Source organism: Pristis pectinata, chromosome 11, assembly GCF_009764475.1.
Source record: "Pristis pectinata isolate sPriPec2 chromosome 11, sPriPec2.1.pri, whole genome shotgun sequence".
Classification (NCBI taxonomy): domain Eukaryota; kingdom Metazoa; phylum Chordata; class Chondrichthyes; order Rhinopristiformes; family Pristidae; genus Pristis; species Pristis pectinata.
This window is the reverse complement of record NC_067415.1, coordinates 65256273-65275994: the sequence shown is the minus strand read 5'-3', so window position 1 is coordinate 65275994 and position 19722 is coordinate 65256273. Positions and strand designations below refer to the sequence as shown.

Below are 19722 nucleotides of genomic sequence, written 5' to 3'. Positions count from 1 at the left end.
ACAAGAACTCAAGTTGATTGGGAGAAGCTATTGTCAAGTTAAGGGGCATCTGGCAAATGAGAGATTTTTAAAAGTGTGATAGGAAATGTTCAGGGCCAGCATATTCCTGTTAGAGTTAAGGGAAAGGCTGGGTAAGATCAGGGAACTTTGTTGACAAGTGATATTGAGGATCTGGTTAGGAAAAAAGAAGAGGCATATGTCAGGTATAGGCAGCTGGGATCAAGGATGTCCCTTGAAGAGTATAAGGGATGTAGGAGTATTGTTAAGGAGGAAATTAGGAGGGCAAAAAGGAGACATGGGAGGGGACAAAAAGGCAGATAAGGTAAAGGGGAATCCTAAAAGATTCTAAGTATATTGAGAGTAAAAAAAAAGTAGCTAGGGTGAGAGTAAGTTCCCTTGAGGATTAGTGTGATAAATTGTGCGTGGACCCATAGGAAATGGGTGAGATCTTAACTGAATACTACTTGTCTGTATTTACTGTGGAGAATGACATGGAAGCTAGTGAGTTAAAGGGGGGGGGGGAGCAGTGATATTCTGGAGCATAACAATATTATGGAGGAGGAGGTGTTGGAGTTTCTGAAACAGAATGGTGGCTGAATCCCTGGGGGCTGACTGGCTGTATCCTATGATATTATGGGAAGCAAGGGAGTATATTGAATATAGAACAGTACAGCACAGGAACAGGCCCTTCGGCCCATGATGTTGTGCCAAGCTAATGACATGTAATCTTCTCTGCCTGCACATGGTCCATATCCCTCCATTTTCTGCATATTCATATATCTATTTAAGAACCTCTTTAACACCTCTATCATATCTGCCTTACCACTACCCCAGCAGTGCATTCCAGGCACCCTCCACTCTCTGTGTAAAAACAAAACTTGCCCCGCATATCTCCTTTGAATTCCCTCCCCCCCCCCACCCTAAATGCATGCCTTCTAGTATTAGACATTTTGACCCTGGGAAAAATAAACCAGCTGTCTGCTCTATCTCTGCCTCTCATTATTTTATACACTTCTATCAGGTCTCTCCTCAGCCTCCACCGTTCCAGAGAAAACAACCCTAATTTGTCCAACCTCTCCTTGTAGCACATGCCCTCTAATCCAGTCAGCTGTCTCGTAAACCACTTCTTCACCCTCTCCAAAGCCTCTGCATCCTTCTGATAATGAGACAACTAGAAATGAATGCAATACTCCAGATGCAGCTTAAATAGAGTTTTATAAAGTTGGGGCCTTGGCAGAGATTTTTGTAACACAGGTGAGGTACTGGGAGACTGGAGGATAGCTAATATTGTTAGTTGGTACTTTTACTTCGGTGCTTCTAAAATAGCAAACACAAAATTCAACTTCAGAAACAGGCAATAACCTTGCTTAAAGAAAAACCTGCTGCTTACCACTGAATCTCACTTCTGCTTTACAACTTAACTCTGTCTGCAGGTTTTGTAATTCTAGTTGAGGCAAACATGATTGACCCTAGTAAATGTACTCAATGTGTTTCACAAATAAGCACAGCACAACACAATTTAAATTCTAAGAGAGATGGGTTTTGAGGCATTAGTTATTAATATACTTAAAGCGGGCATTTGGGGCCATTTTAAAACTTAATATTGTGAGCAGTCGGGCTCTGTTTGACACATGCCAGAGAGAATGATGGGGTTAGTAAGTACTGGATGGATTTTCCAAAGTTGGTGGCTTCAGTTTTCCTAATTTTTTGTGGAGGAATTTCTGCTCATCCAATATGGGATTTGACAATTGAGAAATAATCGAGTAGTTCGGAGGGGGGAATGTAGTATATGAAACAGGTTCCATGAAGTTCTTAGATGTTGCCATGATTTTGTGCCTGGAAAGCAGTAATCTGCTCCGACAGCTGCTGCATTGTGAAAGTGTCAATGTTGACTGTTACTGAGATGTGCACAACTCACAGACTAGAAAGGATATGCTTCTGGTTTTGCAAAAATTGCTGTGCAAAGTTGGAGACTTTGGACTATCTATGGTGTTTGCTGCTGCTGTCAGTTAGTCAAGCTAGACAATTTGCCAATTCTTTCAATAAGCACCCAAAACCAGAGTTTACATATATGCTTCCTTGTCCTGGTTGTCATCCGAGTCCTTCAAACTAGATCTAAAGTGAAATCCTGTGAAGTAACTCAAATTTCATAACTGTTCATGATTTATTTTGGCTGAAGGAATTTTCAAGTGGCTGATAGTTTATCCCTGTTCAGTAACACTAAAAGTACTTTATGGTACCGGCAGCATGCTACAATCTATTTCCAAATTTAGTTCCATTGAAGTCTGATTTCAGAAGCAGAGTGAAAGGTACGGTGCTACCAATGGTCATAGATGTCATCTTTTGGATGAGAGTGTAAACTGTGACCTCATTTCCTCTCTCAAGAGGATTTAATCGATCCTATGACACCACTTCAGTGAAACATAGGAAGGCCACCTGTTCTGGCCTATGGCTACACATTAATGGACATCAACAAATCACCTCCTCTTGTTATTGTCAGTGCAGTTTGTGTGAGTTTGTTATACCCAAATTAGCTGCTGCCCATCACACACTTAAACGATGTCTGCACTTCAGTTGTGGCTATCCCTTGAGGTCGAGGTTGATGGTCTTTGTTCCGTTGATCTATTTATGGGCTCTCAAGTGGCTTATGAGTCCAATCTTGGCTCTGAAAGTTCTTCCACATTCAGGAGTAGCCCACAGAGCGAAGACGCCTGTGTGTGTATTTGTTTAATGTGTACTTGATGTTGCACTACAAGAAGCACATGATACTTCACAAATCAACCAACTGATTCCAATTGCATGGAAACCACGACAATTGGAGCTGATGGATTTGTTGTAATCTTCATCCGCCTTCACAGCCATTGAGTTCGAAGTAACTTCGTCCGCCTGTTCCACCGTTAAGGTCTTGGTTGGATTGTTCTTTGTCAGGGACCTCACCATCGACCTTACCGCCATGGGTGACCCTACCAGGAGCATAGCTCCAGATGGCATTGCTCTCAGGATCTCAGGACCACACAAGCTTCTCCACCACGACAAGGTGACAATCCACGGAGAAGACACGTCAGTAGTCATAGAGTCATACAACACAGAAACAAGTCCTTTGGCCCAACTGGTTCATGCTGACCAAGATTCCCATCTAAGCTAGTCCCAATTGCCTGCATTTGGCCCATATTCTTCTAAACCTTTCCTATCCACGTATATACTGACTAACCTCTGGATGAAAAAGCTGCCCCTCAAGTTCCTATTAAACGACTCCATTCTCACCCTAAACCTATATGCTCCAGTTCTTGATTCCCAACCCTGGGAAAAAGATTGTGCACGTTCACCCTATCTATGCCCCTCATTTAAATGCAAGTTTTTTTAAAATTTAGAAATAAGTAAATTGCATGATTATTGCCATATGGGAATTTGAAATTGCTTTAAATTAAGGTGGTTTAAAAAAAACTAACAAGAAAATGCCAACCAATGCATTTGGTGTAATCAAGACATTCTATGCTGTATGCTTTGTATGTTTACTTATGGTACGCTGGTTTCTCTCTGTCAGCACCTAGAGTGCTAACTCGGAAAACATGCCATCTGATCCAGCATAATTACATCTGTGGAGTTGGTTTCTAAGAAGGCACTTGATACAGAAGTTGCTTGATACTAAGACTGAATATTTGAGTTTGTGTATCTCACACTTTCTGTCACTGTTCAGTGAATGGAGCAGTAAAAGCTAAATGGTTAGCTGCAAAATTAGTATAATTGTTTATGTTTGTAGAATGTGGATTTCTCTCTTGAACATGGAATACCACATCATGGATGAACAAGTCATATTCAGGGTTACATTTTCTATTATGTTTAACCACAGATCACATCTGTATTTTTAACCACCTCTGTAATTGGAGTTTAATTCCTATTACTAATACCAGTGAATTTAGATCAATGGTATTGTTCAGTCAATAATACACCGCTGCTTTCATGCATACATCTCTTTTGAAAGTTACTATTGAATGTACAGGCAGTGCATTTCAGACCATAACTCAGTACTTGTGGATTATTTTTCTAATTACTTTAAATCTATGACCTCAAGTTGTCACCCTAGCCACAAGGGGACAAAATCTATAAAGATTCATCATGATTTTGAACACTCTAAAAAATCCACAATTGATGATAAAAGCTAAAAGATAAAAGCTTTGCAACCCTGCCATACCCAGCCAGGAATGATGGTAGGCAATTAAACAGCCGTGAGAGGAGGAAGCTCCATGAATGCATCCTCATTGACAGCAAGGTCCCGTATCTGGGTGCCAAAGTCAAGGCTGTGAAGCATTTGCAGTCGTCTTTAGCCAGAAGCACTGGGTGTTTGATCTATTTTGGCTTCCTCCTGAGGTCCTATCTATTACCTGTTTGATACATTCCATGTGTTATAAAGAAATAGCTAAGGGCACTGGATGTAATAGCATCCTGGCTGTAGTGGTTAAGACTTGTACTCCATAATTAGTGACACTTCTAGCCAAACTGTTCCAGTATATTTACAACATTAGCTTCAACCCAACAATGTGGAAAATTGCTAAGTTATGTCATCCACAAACAAAAAGAAATCCAATCTGATTTCCACTGGATGAGTCCACACAGAGTCATCAATTAAATTATGGAAGGTGCTGTCAATGGTGCTATCATATGGCATTTAATTGCCAACAACCTGCCCATTGATGTTTAATCTGAGTTTCACTGACTAATTGAGTCCAGACTTTATCGTGGGCCAAAGATTTGAACTCTGGAGGTGAGGTGAGAGTGATTGCCATTTACATTATGACAGTATTTGACAGAATATGACATCAAGGAGTCCTGATCAACTGAACTCATTGGGAAGAGAGAGCTAAGCTCATTAGCTAGGGCCACACTTTGCATAAAAGATGTTTTTTGTTATTGGAGATCAATTATTGTTGCTGCAGTAGTTCTTTCAGGAAATGCCATAGGCCCAACCGTTTTCACCTGCTTGATCAATGACCTTCCTTCTATCATAAGGTCATGTGTGGATATTTGCTGATAATCGCATCATGTTCATTTTCATTAGCTGCTCTTCAACAAATAAAGCTGTTCACGTCTAGTTAATGTTCAGGCTTAATGTGAGTAGTAGGAAGTAATATTCCTGCCACATATGTACCAAGCCAAGACTATATTCAACAACAGAAAATCTAATCATCTGTTCCAGATACTTAATGTCAATACCATTGCTGAGTCCCTCGCTGTCAACATATTGAAGTTGAACATTCACCAAAAATGTAACTGGAACTGCGATATAGAAAATAGGGCAACAAATGCAGACTAGTTATCTTGTGGTGCTTTGCTCACCTCCTAATTCACCATAACCTTTCCAACTAGTCACAGATCAGGAGTGTGAGGGAATACTCTGCACTTCCCTAAATGAATACAACTCTAGCCACATCCAAGAAGCTCAACACCACTCAAAGCCATCTGCTTGCCTGGCACCCCATACAGTACCCTAAACATTGGCTGCTGTGTGTTTCATCAAAAATGTTCTCACCTAGGCTACTCTGGCAACATCACCCAAATCTGTGACCCCCTTATACCAGGAGGGACGTAAATAGCAGGTTCATGGGAATGTCTCCTCTTGCATGTTCCCCTTCATTACACATGATTTGGACTAGGAAATGTTTTGCCTGTCCTTCTTGGTTAGTCAGTGTAAAGTCTGGAATTCCCTACATTGTGGAAATATCTTCACCAATGAAATTGCATTAGTACCAGCCAGTGGCACATCACGATCTTTAGGGTGCAGTTGGGATGGCCTTGCCAGTCTCACCCATGTTGCATAAAAATGAATAAGTAAGTGTTGAGGCATCTGTAAATTTCCAATCTTTCAAAGCAGTATCAGGAAAACAATCGAATTACATTATTTTTAATTGACTGTGGTAGAAATAATTATGTACTTCATTAAATATAAAAAAAGTACAGCATTCCAGTGACTGTGGAGGTTCTGAACTGCTCATCATAAACCCTGGTTTGAAATCAACTTTTAAAGATCAGTTTGTCAAATTGATATTGTGATGATCTCTCCAATATATTAGCACTTTTGCCATTGTCACTGCATGCATTTCATTAAAAGAGATTTGAATATCCAAATCAAAACAAAATGTACTGAGGGAGTAAACTGTGATTGCTTTATTTTGTTACCTTTGTTTAATTTGTTTCTTTGTTTTATTAAAAATGGTGCAGGAGCGGGGTGGCTTTTTGTGTACAGCTTGCACTGTGCTGCTGCAAAACAACAAATTTCAGTTCAAATAAGTCAGTGGTAATAAAGTTGATTCTGATTCTTTTTGAAAAGTAATGGTCATTTGTAGTATTCATACACTTTAGACTCGGAGATTAATTGCCAAATGATTGGATCTTTCTTTATGGTTGTGATGTATTTTTTAAATTTCTTGTATTTTTCTGAAGTAAAACTTGGTTCCTTTTTGTTACATGAATATGCTTCCATCCGTTCTTCTGAACTGCACCCAGCAGTTCAGTCATAAGGGTGGTACTGCTTTGTGCTGGAATGGAATTAACCTTCAGTGAAGAAATGAAAGACAGTGATAACTTTGTTCACTATTTACAACAGTTTCATTGAGAAACTGGTCATTCTTTTCATCACTGTTGTTAGATCTTGCAGAGTGCAAATTAGCCATGGCATTTACCTACACAGAACTTACTGCTCCTCAACAGTGATTTATTGGATGTTATTCTTTTCCAGATCCACAGGTTATATTAAGCTATACATATTAGTTATTTTCTCCCTTTATTTCAAATTTCCTTCAGCTATTACTGAAATCTAAAATAATATTTGCTGTTTACGAAAAGGTTAAATTGTTTCTTTGTGCATGATACTTTTTCAGTGTGTGAAGATAATTTGAATGCCAACTGGAGGGTGAATTTAATAATATTTTGAACAGTGGTTCCTTATGTAGACTAGTAAACCATTTTAATTTATCAAGTAAATCAAGCAAAGCTCAGGAAATATTGATTAAGATTAAACTGCTATGGCAATTTATTTTTCTCAAAAGCACCATTCAAACAACTTTTATTTCAGTGCATTATCAATTAACCAGTAGCTGTGCCAGACATCAGGAACTTTCTTTTCCAGCTAATGCAGGCAGAGGATCAACCCTTACTAAAATTGTCCTGATAGATGATTACTTGCCACCACTTCTTCCTTCCCCCTCAAGTCCTCTTCACTCACAAAATAATCTGTTTCCTATTCCCTCAACCCTCCCATCTGTTCCTGTTTATATCCTTCCTTCCTTTTCAATTCACCCATCTATCTCCTGCTACCTTTTCTTTCTCTCCATTACACGCGACCCCCCCATGCACTTCCTGTCTATTGAACTCGTCACCTTTGCCCTCCTATCCACATCCTCACTTTCACTTTTCCTTGTCTCCCATCTGCTTGACCCTCATCTTGACCTCTGTCTACCTCTGACTTGGTCTCCTATCCATGTCTGTTCTCTTGTCCCTCTCAACTACTTCCTCTCCCTTGAGCTCTCCTTGAACCTTTTATTTGCCTGCTTTATCTATCTACCAGTCCTTCACTCCTCCATCCATCTTGTTTCCTCATCCCTCCTAATGACCTATTCACCTTTACATCTATTTCCTCACTAGTCCATTCTCTTATCTAACTCCTCATCCCCTCTGTCAACTTTCTCACAGTTCTTCCTAATCATTTCTGCAGTAACATCACTATTATTCATTTTCACCCCTACATCTCTTCTGTTCACCTTCTCTCTCCTTGGTCAATCAATTCCTCTTCCTGTTCTGGCCTGGAGGTTTTCAATATCATTCCTAATGCTCCTTCTCGACTTTGTGCTCATAGCCAGAGGTTCACAGGTGTCAGTGGGGCTGTTGCAATTCTTCGAGGAAGCTTTGAGCACATACTTTAAAATTTTTGTCTGACCTCTTATTAATCTCCTCCCATGACAGAACTCAAATAGACTGTCTGTTTTGGCAGTCTGGTGTCAGACATGTGAAAAACATGGCCTGCTGAGCTGATCCAACTGAAAGAAGGGCCTCAGTGCTGGGGATGTTGACCTGGGAGAAGGCGCTGATGGTGGTTTGCTTATTCTTCCAGTGAATTTGGAGGACTTTGGGAAGGAAGTGTTGATATACTTTTCCTGTGCCTTGAGATGTCTGCTGTAGATAGTGGAGATCTCGGGAGCATATAGGAGGGCAGGGATCATTGCTGCCTTGTAGGTCTTGATTTTCAAATACCCTTTTCCTCAATTGACCAAGGACTGTGCTGGCACTTTGAATTTCATCATTGATGTCTGCCTTTGCTGAGAGGTAGCTCCTGAAAAATGCAAAATGGTCCACATGTTTCATGATCCTCTTGCATGGTGGAACAGGCTTGGGGAGCTGAATAGCCCTCTGCTATTTTTCAATGTTTCTGTGTCCTATGACTTTGTGATACATAGAAGCCTAATGTATGTCAAACTAGCATTAAAAACATCCATTTAAAATGTTGCACAAATAAAGACAATTCGTAACAAGCATTCAAATCATTCACCATTGCTATGATATCTGTGACAATAATGCATCCTCTAAAAGGATGCTAAGTCTTTCCATTTGTTTCAAGACACTTGGAGGTTATAAATTGTGGATGAGTCCCTAGCTTATTGTATTCTCAGTATTCCATTTGACCATGCAGAGTTCAATGCATCTTGGTATATCCAGACTTTAACCTGTGTTATTTTGGATTTATATGAGCTGCAGTCAATGCAATTCTTCATAAATTGAATCCATAAAGCTTTTCTCTGCATGGGTGTCTGCTCTTGTTAGTGCAGTTCACAGCAATGTGTAATGAATGGGCCATTCTGGTTTCCTCACAATAGCTGAGTAGCTGAGATGGTCTTTTATGAAGGTTGCACTTTGTTAAAGTACAGGGGACCCTGCCCCCCCATGTAATGGGGGGGGGGGGCAGTTGTGTTCCAAGGAAACGGGCCTTATCGTGGGTTTCCATACTGCAAAGCCACATGCTTCATGAAATGCGAGTCGAGAAAGAAATTTGTGTTGATTTATTTACCTTTTTTCCTCATAAATTCCGTGAGCGCAAATTTTATTCCATATCTCAAATTTTTGGCTAGTGGTTTCTGAATTCTGTAAGGGTGAATTTCTGTAACCCATAACGTGGGTGTCACCTGTATCTGCAAAAATGGCTACACTTCTTTCTTCTGCAGAGCCCTGTCAAAGGGAGTCACGTTGTTTAGTCATGAACTGAGTGCTTACCCAAGCCCACTCTGGTGCCCAAAGTGCTTGTACTTCATTGCTCCAATTCCTGTGAGTGGCAGGACCTTTTAGTCTTGGCTAATTAATGAGCAGGATCCTCTCCAGTCTGTTGGTGCACATTGCTTATTACCTTCAGCCTTTGTAAGACAGAACGTTTTATGGTGGTACATACCTTATGTGTGTGCCTTTTGATGAGGTAGTATCAAAGTCAAAGTTTATTCTCACATGCAGAAGTACATGTGTGCACAGGTGCAATGAAAAACTTACTTGCAGTAGCATCACAGGTGCATAGCATCATATAAACAGCATTCCCAAGAAAAACTTAAATTAAACATAAATTATACATAATTTTTTACAAGAAAATACAATTAGTACAAAAAATGAAGTCCATTTTGGTGCAAAGTGGTCATAGTGTTGTGAAAATATAATGATTAGGGTTTTGCTGGTTGTTTCAAGAACGGAATGGTTGAAGGGAAGTAGCTGTTCTTGAACCTGGTGGTGTGGGACTTCAGGCTTCTGTACCTCGTGCCCAGTGGTAGCTGCGAAAAGATGGCATGGCTCAGATGCTGGGGATCTTTGATGACAGATGTTGCTTTCTTGAGGCAGTACCTCCTGTGTGTATAGCGAGTAGAGCAGGGGGCTGAGCATGCAGCCTTGAGGCGCATCTGTGTTGATAGTCAGTGAAGAAGAGATATTGTTACCAATCCTCACTGATTGAGGTCTGCCGATGAGGAAGTTGAGTATGCAATTGCAGAGGGAGTTGAGTATGCAATTGCAATTCCTGAAGCTTGATGATGAGCTTGGATGGGATAATTGTGCTGACGCTGAGCTATAGTCAATGACCAGCAGCCTGACGTATGAGTTCCTATTGGAAGTTATGAGTTCTGTTGTTATGAGTTCAGAGTGAATGAGTGCAGTGGATGGGGGAAATGTATGTATTTTGAGTGAGTGGGGGAGGGGGAATGGGATAAAACTGTGCTGTGGGCTCATCTTAACATATGGAGTGAGAGCAGTGTAATTCTTGTGATGTTTGTCAGCTATCCTGAGTGTCCAATTCCTTGAGGTCTCCCTTGTGAATACCTACCAGACATCACTGGCTTTTGCTCTAGATGGCTTCCATGCTCCATGCCTGGCATACATTTCCTTGTTCCTGTGGGTAAGCTTGTCCATTGAACAAATTCAGCAGTTTAAAAGAAATGTGACAGGAAATTACTGTTTTAAGCACTCTAGTGACATTTCCTGGTCGGCTTTAATGGTCTAGCACTACAGCCCAATTCCCACTCCATGGCTGCAATTAGGATGTGGAAAAATTGTTCCTTTTTTCTAGAAGGCTTTGCCAATACCTATGACGGACATCTACAAGAAGCTCTTGCCCATGATAGGTTGGCTTCAGACTGCTTCCTTCTGCTGCAAAGTCAGTCACAGATAGCTGTTTGTGGGTCATGGGCAAGCATGTTGCCTGAGAGACAGTGGTGGGAAGGGAAATGCTGTCTGTTGCTACGAGGTTATCTCCATCAACAGAAATACTACCATGACTTCAATCTCTTGGTATATCACAAGGTCATCTGACACACCTGATTCTGAGATGTCTGTTTTCTTTAGTCTTCAGGGTGTTCACTCTCAGCTCAGTCTCTGCACAGGATGGAGAAGTGTCTAAAGCCAAGAGACACCTCTGTGCTTCTGGAGAAAAGAGATCATGAATTCCGTTGTTGCAGTTTCACATCAACCTTTACTGTTCCGCAACTGATATATAGCATGTATCAGTAGGAGTAAAGTGAACAGTCATTTGCTCAAGAGAAACATTTCTATATCCATGTAGCAGAAGCTTGCTCGCAGATGTCATCTTGCTGCTGTGTGAGGGCAACAAGCTACACTGAGGGGCATCTCACTGTTCATGAACAACAGCAACTTGCTCCTGGGTGGCAGAGATCAAAGCTTTACTTAAATCTGTGTGAGACTACATAGAAATGACCTCTGTCTGTGCATCCATGTAAGCTAACACCTGACCCAATCCTTGCAGAGAATTGCATGTCATCTCTAGAGTGGAAATGAAACTCTACTGGCTCTGCACAACCTCCTCCTGCGAGAAGTGGAAGATATACTGCTCTGTCACGATCGCCGTATTGGTGTCCAACCACTCGTTCATTTTTTTTAATAGCTTCCTTACATTTAGTTGCATTTTTTAAAAAACTTCCTTACATTTGGTTGATCCTATTGAATACAAAATACTTACAAGGCTTTATAATGTGGACACAGTGATAATATTTCCATTAGTTCTGTGTCTGGAACCAAGATTCTCAGTCTCATAGTTCTCATCAATACACTTTGTTAGCTCTTCAAAGAGTTCAATCAAATTGTTCAGACAAGATCTGCCTTTGACAAAGCCCTGTTAGCCGTCTCTGATTAGTCCCTGCCTGTCCAAGTGATCATTAATCCTTTCCAAAGAATTTTTTCCGATACCTTCCCTACCATTGATGTTGGCTCACAGGTCTATAGTTACCAGGCTTTTCCCTGCTACCGCACAGCTCCAGCAACCTGGGTTTGATTGTCTGTGTGGAGTTTGTACATTAGAACATCAATCAGTGCAGCACAGGAACAGGCCCTTTGGCCCACGATTTTGTGCTGAACTAAATAAATTAATAATCAGGTTCCCAACTAAACTAATCCCTTCTGCCTGCACAATGTCCATATCCCTCCATTTCCTGCACATTCATGTGCTTATCTAAGAGCCCCTTGAATATCATATTTGCCTCCACCACCACCCCAGGCAGCACATTCCAGGCACCCACCACTCTCTGTGTAAAATTAAAACTTGCCTTGCACATCTCCTTTGAACTTACCCCCTCTCGCATTAAATGCATGCCCTCTGGTATTAGACATTTCAATCCTGAGAAAAAGATACTGGCTATATATCTATGCCTCTCATAATCTTATAAACCTTTATCAGATCTCCCCTCAGCCTCTGCCGCTCCAGAGAAAACAACCCAAGTTTGTCTAACCTCTCTTTGTAGCACATGCCCTCTAATCCAAGCAGCGTCCTGGTAAACCTCTTCTGCACCCTCTCCAAAGCCTCCACACCCTTCCTGTAATGGGGAGACCAGAATTGAATGCAATAATCCAGATATGGCCTCAACTAGAGTTTTATAAAGCTGTAATGTAATTTCCCAACTCTTAAACTCAGTTCCTCGACTAATAAGGGCAAGCATGCCATACTCCTTTTTTACCATCCCATCAACCTGTGCAGCTACTTTCAGGGAGCTATAGACTTGGACCCCAAGATCCCTCTGCACATCAACACTGTTAAGGGTCTTGCCATTAACAGTGTACTGTCCCTTTACATTTGACCTCCCAGAGTGCAACACTTCACATTTGGCCAGGTTAAACTCCATCTGCCACTTCTCTGCCCATATCTGCAACTGTTCTATATCCTGCTGTATCCTTTGGCAGTTTTCTACGCTATTCATAACACCATCAATCTTCGTATCGTCTGCGAACTTACTAACCCACTGATCTAAATGTTTATCCATGTCATTTTTATATATATATATATGTTACAAATAGGAGAGGTCCCAGTACAGATCCCTGTGGAACACCACCAGTCACAGAGCTCCAGCCAGAATAGGTCCCATTGGCCACTATCCTCTGTCTTCAATGGGCAAGCCAATTCTGAATCCAAATGGCCAATTCACCTTGGATCCCATGCATCTTAATCTTCTGGATGAGTCTCCCATGAGGGACCTTGTTAAATGCCTTACTAAAATCTGTGTAGACAACAGCCATAGCTCTACCTTCATCAATCACCTTCATCATGTCCTCAAAACTCAATCAAATTAGTCAGACATGACTTGCCCCGCACAAAGCCATATTGACTGCCCCTAATTAAGCCATGGTTTTCCAAATGCTTATTCCATGGTTTTCCAAGTCCTAAGAATTTTCTCCAGTAATTTCCCTACCACTGACATGAGACTCACTGGTCTACAGTTTCCAGGATTAACCCTATTTCCCTTGAATAATGGAACAACATTAGCTACTCATCAGTCCTCCGGGACCTTGTCTGTGACTAGAGATTGGTAAAGGGGCCAGCAATCTCATCTCTTACCTCTCTCAATAACCTGGGGTATATCCTATCAGGCCCTGGGGACTTATTCACCTTAATGTTTTTTAAGAGACACAAAACTACCTCCTTTATCTTGAAATGCCCTAACATATTAGCATGCTCCACACTGATCTCCCTAGCCTCCACATCCTTCTTGGTAAATACTGATGCAAAGTACTCATTTAGGACCTCTCCCACATCCTCTGCTTCCAAGCCCATGTTCCATCATCTATCCTTGGGTTCTACCTGCTATCCTATTGTACTCTATCCTACCCATTCCCTAGTTATCTTCTTGCTCTTGATGTATGTATAGAATGCCTTGGGATTCTCTTTACTCCTACTTGCCAAGAACTTTTTATGGCCCCTCCTGGCTCTTCTAATTCCCTTCTTGAGTTCTTTTCTGGCTTCTTTATAATCCTCAAGGGCTCTGTTTGACTTTAGCTTCCTAAACCTTACATATGCTTCCTTTTCCTTCTTGACTAAATTCACCACCTCTCTCGTCATCCAAGGTTCCCTTAGCTTGCCATCCATATCCTTCATTTTACAGGAACATACTTGTCCTGTAATCTGTCTAGTTCGTCTTTAAACACCCTCCACATGTCAGATGTAGATTCCCTAGTTCCTTCCTAATACTCTTGAAATTTGCCCTGTTCCAATTTAATACTCTCCCGCAAGGTCCATACTTAAGCCTTATCTACAGCTATCTTAAAACTTACGAAGTTGTGGTCACTGTTTCCTAGCTGTTATTTCACTGAAAGGTCAGTCACCTGTCCAGGCTCATTACCCAACACCAGGTCCAGTATGTCCCCTCCTCTTGTTGGACTATCTACATATTGATTTAAGAAACCCTCCTGGATGCACCTAACAAATTCTGCCCTGTCTAAACCTCTTGCACAAAGGAGGTCCTGGTCTGTATTAGGGAAATTGAAGTCACCCACTACAACAAGCCTATTGTTTTTACACCTTTCCCTAATCTGCCTACATATCTATTCCTCAATGTCCCGCTGGCTATTAGGGGGTCTGTAGTATAATCCCATCAGAGTGATTGCACCTTTCTTATTTTTGAGTTCTTTCCATATAGACTCAGTGAATGAGTCTTCCATTATGTCCTCCCTGAGTGCAGCTGTGATATTGTCCCTGATGAATGGCGCAACTTCCCCCTCCTCTTTTACCTCCTTCTCTATCTTTTCTAAAACATCAAAACCCTGGAATATTAAACATCCATTCCTGTCCCTGTCTCAACCAAGTCTCTGTTACGGCCACAACATCATGGTTCCCATGTACTGATCCATGCTTTAAGTCATCACCCTTACCCATAATACTCCTAGCATCAATATACACACACTTCAACCTTTCCGTTCCATTGTGTATGTCACCTTGCTCCTGCGTATTCTTACTGGTCATGATATCTACCTTCTTCTCAATCCCTCCACTTTCTGACCTGGAGCTCTGGTTCTATTCCCTCTGCCAAACTAGTTTAAACCCTCCCAAGTAGCACTAGCGAAACTCCCAGCCAGGATATTGGTTCCCCTCCAGTTAAGGTGCAACCCGTCCCTCTTGTATAGGTCGCCCCTGCACTGTCTCTCTCTTCCCCTTGCCTCTCCTAGTGGTCACCCAACTATCTGCAGCCTTTACCTAAGGTGTGACCACCTCACTTATCTATGATGCTCTTAGCATCCCAGACGATCCTAAGTATGTCTAACTCCAGCATCAGTTTCTTCACATGGTCAGTCAGGAGCTGCAGCTGGGTGCACTTCCTACACGTGAAGTCATTGGGGACACTGGGTGTTCCAGTTTTCTCCCACATCCCAAAGACTTGCTGATTGTTGCATGAGTTGATCACTGTAAATTGCCCCTGTTGTAAGTGGCTAGTAGGAGAACTGGCAAAGGTTGGGGCTGGGTGGTGATTTGTGAATGGCCACATGGGAGAGAATAGGTTACAGGGAAGTAAGTGGAGGAGCTGCCACCAGTTTCCACCTTAAGCTGAGGTCTTGTTGCATTTCAAAGCACGAACGAGTTATAACCTTTCTCAAAAAGAATCACTGCTGATAATTTTTTTGTTCCTCTGGTGATTCTTATAGATGGCAGAAACTGAGGCTGGCAAGTGATTCAAGTGAAACTGGGCTGAAGTTGTGATTTGTATTTCTTGTGACATCCAGTAATATCTAGCGGGTAGTATGAACAGACAGTAAGTCACAACAATCAAAAAACACAGATCATTTTGAGATTAAGTGCTTACATATAGTCTAATGTTAGCGTCAGCTGTTAAATAACAGCAGAGGGTCACTTTGCCATCATCAATAAAATGGCTTAATATGTACAACTATTCCAGTTTACACTGCAATATTGATATAGAAGTAATTAAGCTGACCTGAGTTTTGCTTTGGTTGTCCCGTCCCCATAATCAAATCTCCAATAATCTCTCTGTAGTTTTTTAAAAATCTTTTTCCAAACAAACTAATCTTTACTAAGTAAACATAGCACTCTTGCTTGGTTTTATTATCATCCTACCAGTTGGGTGGGAAAATTTTCTGAGGAAAGAAGTACTGCTAAATCGGGAAGGGGAGGTTCAAACATTTTGGGCAATGGGTTTTTATCTTGGCTTTGGGGGAAATTGGAACAACACACACAAAATGCTGGAGGAACTCAGCAGGTCAGGCAGCATCTATGAAGGGAAATAAAGAGTCAATGTTTCAGGTCGAGACCCTTCATCAGGACTCAATGTCATTTTGTCTGTGATCTCTTGCCATTACAGAGCTCAAAATAGAGCAACTTTTTTCGCAGTTTGTGATGGACATGTGGACAATGTGATCTGCTGATCAGAGTGTGATTAGAGCCTTAATGTTGGGGTGTTGGGTCCTGGGAAAGGTTGCTGATGATGGTTTGCTTATCCTGCCTGTGCGTTTGGAGCATTTTGCAGACAGCATTGTTGCTAATTTTACAGTGATTGGAGGTGCCTGCTGCATGTCTCCGAAGAGTACAGAAAGGTGGGGATCTCGGGTGCCCAATAGATCATGAGCTTTGTGCTGCATTTAACATCTTGAAGCTGTGTCTGAGCAATTGAATCTGAGCAATTTCATCATGGATGCCTGCATTTGCTGAGGGGTGGCTTCCAAGTTATGGAAAATGGTCCATATTTTCCAAATGATGAACAAACGTATGTGTTAGAATATAAAATCATTAGAAAACTGTTTGAACTGTTTTTCTTTTTATTGCAGAAGCTTTTCAGAATATAATTCAACAAGCTGAGAACAACACAAAGATGCTGCTGAAAACTACATACCGAAATATGGCCTTTCAGACAGCTGCACCAGTTCAAGAACTCTTTACCGATGTTGCACTCTTCATTTTTGGCTCAGAGATAAATGTTGATGAATTTGTGAACAGATTTTTTGACAGCCTCTTTCCGTTGGTCTATAATCATCTAATCAATCCAGCCCTTACTGACGTCTCTCCGGACTTTGCAATGTGTATACGAATGGCAAGGAAGGACCTCAACCCATTTGGCTACCTTCCAAAATTAATATCAAGTCAAATGTCAAAATCTCTAATGGCTGGGCACATGTTTTTGCAGGCCTTAAATTTAGGAATTGAAATAATTAACACAACTGATCACTTGCAGTGTACCAAAGAGTGCAACAGAGCTTTGCTGAAGATGCAGTACTGTTCCCATTGTCAAGGCTGGACTAATCGTAAGCCATGTATGGGATATTGCCTGAATGTGATTAGAGGATGCCTTGCTAATATGGCAGAAATTGATCCACACTGGCAGGAATACATCAGATCACTTGAGGAACTGTCAAGTGGAATACTGGAAACGTACGATTTGGAACAAACTTTGCTGAATCTCCATTCATTAGTGAATGATGCAATAATGAATGCACAAATCAATGGGCCAAAATTGTCAGCAATGGTGAGTTTCTGATTAAATATCCATTTTTATCTGTGTGCATAAATGAACCATAAAGCTAATTGTTATGGAGTTACATGAACAATATTGTACTGCTACATCCCAAAGATTGTCTCCTTTTTCGAGAATCAGGTGAAATCCGAAATCTCTAACTGAAGAAAAACTGATGGAGTTGTATGTGGTAGGTTTTTTCCTTTCCTGTATCTGTGTGGTTCCTCATCCTCAGTATACCTCATCTATTTTATCTCTCGCCATTCAGCGTGATGTATACTTGGGCTCATCAAAGTCATAAGCTAGCTGGTTTGAGAATCTTCAAACCAATCTTATTGTCTCTTTGATACTAATATATACTGTAATTCTGAGACAGACTAGACAGAAATTTGAACTTGTGTTCTCACTATAATGGGATGAAGAAATTTTCCCCTTGTTGGGATACTTTGTTTTTATCAGGACTGAATTTGTTTAGGTACACTGTTCAAGGATCTTTTTTGCCCCAAGCATTTTAAAAGATTTCATAAATGAAGGTTAGCGGATTTGTGGCCTTGGCAGACCATAGACTTTTGAACTATGGATGAGAGTAATTAAAAGCATGTGATAGTAGTTGAATTATTGCATTTCATTAGAGAGGAAAAACTGATATAAAGATTACTCACTAAGCTGGAGAGATGCTTTTGTTCTCAATGTTTTATAGCTACTTTAATTTTCTACAATGCAGTATTTCTATCTATGTATGCCTTGAGATCTTGTGCAAGCAATGTGGTGAGGTTTTTCTTTAGTAATGGTGCCATCCATTTTCCCATCTGTCTGCAAACCAAGCATTAATGTGGTAACTAAAATGTTGAAGTTCTATGAAATGTTCAGTGTAACATTTTCAAAATACTTTGCACTGTATTTATGCATAGGTCTTACAATTTTAAGGAACTGCCTGTATGCACAGATTTAATTTAATAATCTATGATTTGTGTATAACTATTCTTTTCACTCTAATTTTCCATAAACTTAATAGTGGCTTTGTTCAATTTCCATAAAGGGCTGCTTTCTGCCTTTAATTATTGCAAATGTTTGTAGAAGCATGCTACTGATTACTTCAGACACCATTGTGTCTTTCCTAAACACAGTAAAAATGCAAAGCCTAGAAATTATTGTTGCTGTAATTGGTGGGCAGACAGATAAGCAAATGTGTATGACACACACTTAAACATTTAAAGTAAAAGATTAATGCTTGTATGTAAACAATAAATTTGTGCAACTGATTGCAGTGGGTATGTATACATAATTTAATCCTGATGTAAAAAGCAGAGTGCTGAGTACATTACTGAAGATTGCAGTGAACAAGTATTCTGGGAAAGGAGATGTAGATGTTTCTCCAGTTGAAGAAAGTCTTGCTTATACATTGGGCACTGTGGACAAGGAGATGCCACTAATATCATCTGCTGATGGCTTCATGGTTCTTCATAGTTCAGCAGTTGTGATCTGTACAGCTGTAGGGAATACTTGTGGTTAGGCAGGAGATGTAGTTTGATCACTATTCCAGTATCCAAGGACATTGCACGTGGCTTTGGAGGCCTTTGTGAAAGAGGCAGAAGGTAGTAACTGATTTGTATCCTTGGGAGGCTAGAATTCCCTGCAAACACATGTACAGAAGGAAGTGGAAGCAATAGCCATGGAAATCAATGCTACAAATCGAGATCATGAACCTGGATGAAATGTTGCAAGAATTTCACCAATCTCACCTGAGTTGTAGAGCTTGACAGATAATTCCTAAAATTGTATATGTGGAAAGGGTGCTGGTGGGAGAACAATGATTATGATTCAGATAGATTTAACAAAATTATGGAAAATGACAACAATAGTTTGGGAATAAAATTTCTAAACTTGTCCAACATTACTAAATTGCAGTGTGATTTACAAAGGTGGACTGGAAAAAGCAACTTACAGGTGAATCAATGTCAGATTAGTGGGAGGCATTCAAGGAGGAGATGAAAAGACTCAGACCAAATGTGTTTCTGGTGTGAGAAAGATGAAGTTCCAAATCTAAACCCTCTGGGGGTTGAACATACATGATGCGATGAGCTAAAAAAGGAAAGCTTATGGCAGATAATGAGTGCTCAAGAGTCCAGGAACAACTGAAGAGCAGAGAAGGGGCAAGAGTGAAATCATGAAATTAGGAAATCAAATTGATTAGATGAACGAATATTGGCTGGTAAAATTAAAATGCTAAGATGTTCTTTAAATACATGTGACAAAAGAAGATAACAAATACAAGATGACTTTGAGACCAAAGCAGTAACTGAGTATGGAGGTGGAAGTCATGGACATAGTTCTAAATAATTACCATGCCTCCTTCTGAAGAGGAAACAGATACAGAGGTTGACATTAGGGAGGAAGGACGTGAAGTGTAAGAACACTATCCATAAGAAGTATTTGATGCATTGGAAATCCTGCAGTCAGTGTCAAG

The 19722-nt window shown here is 40.7% G+C and overlaps 1 protein-coding gene across 4 annotated transcripts in view; it reads left to right on the top strand.

The window, feature by feature from the left end:
• Positions 1-19722, top strand: part of gpc5a (glypican 5a) — an 803385-nt gene that overhangs the window by 92707 nt on the left and 690956 nt on the right. For all 4 annotated transcript variants that reach the window (XM_052025912.1, XM_052025910.1, XM_052025909.1 and 1 more), the window contains one exon: positions 16573-17267. In XM_052025912.1, the coding sequence (XP_051881872.1) occupies positions 16573-17267 (695 nt within the window). The remainder of the gene's footprint in view (positions 1-16572; positions 17268-19722) is intronic.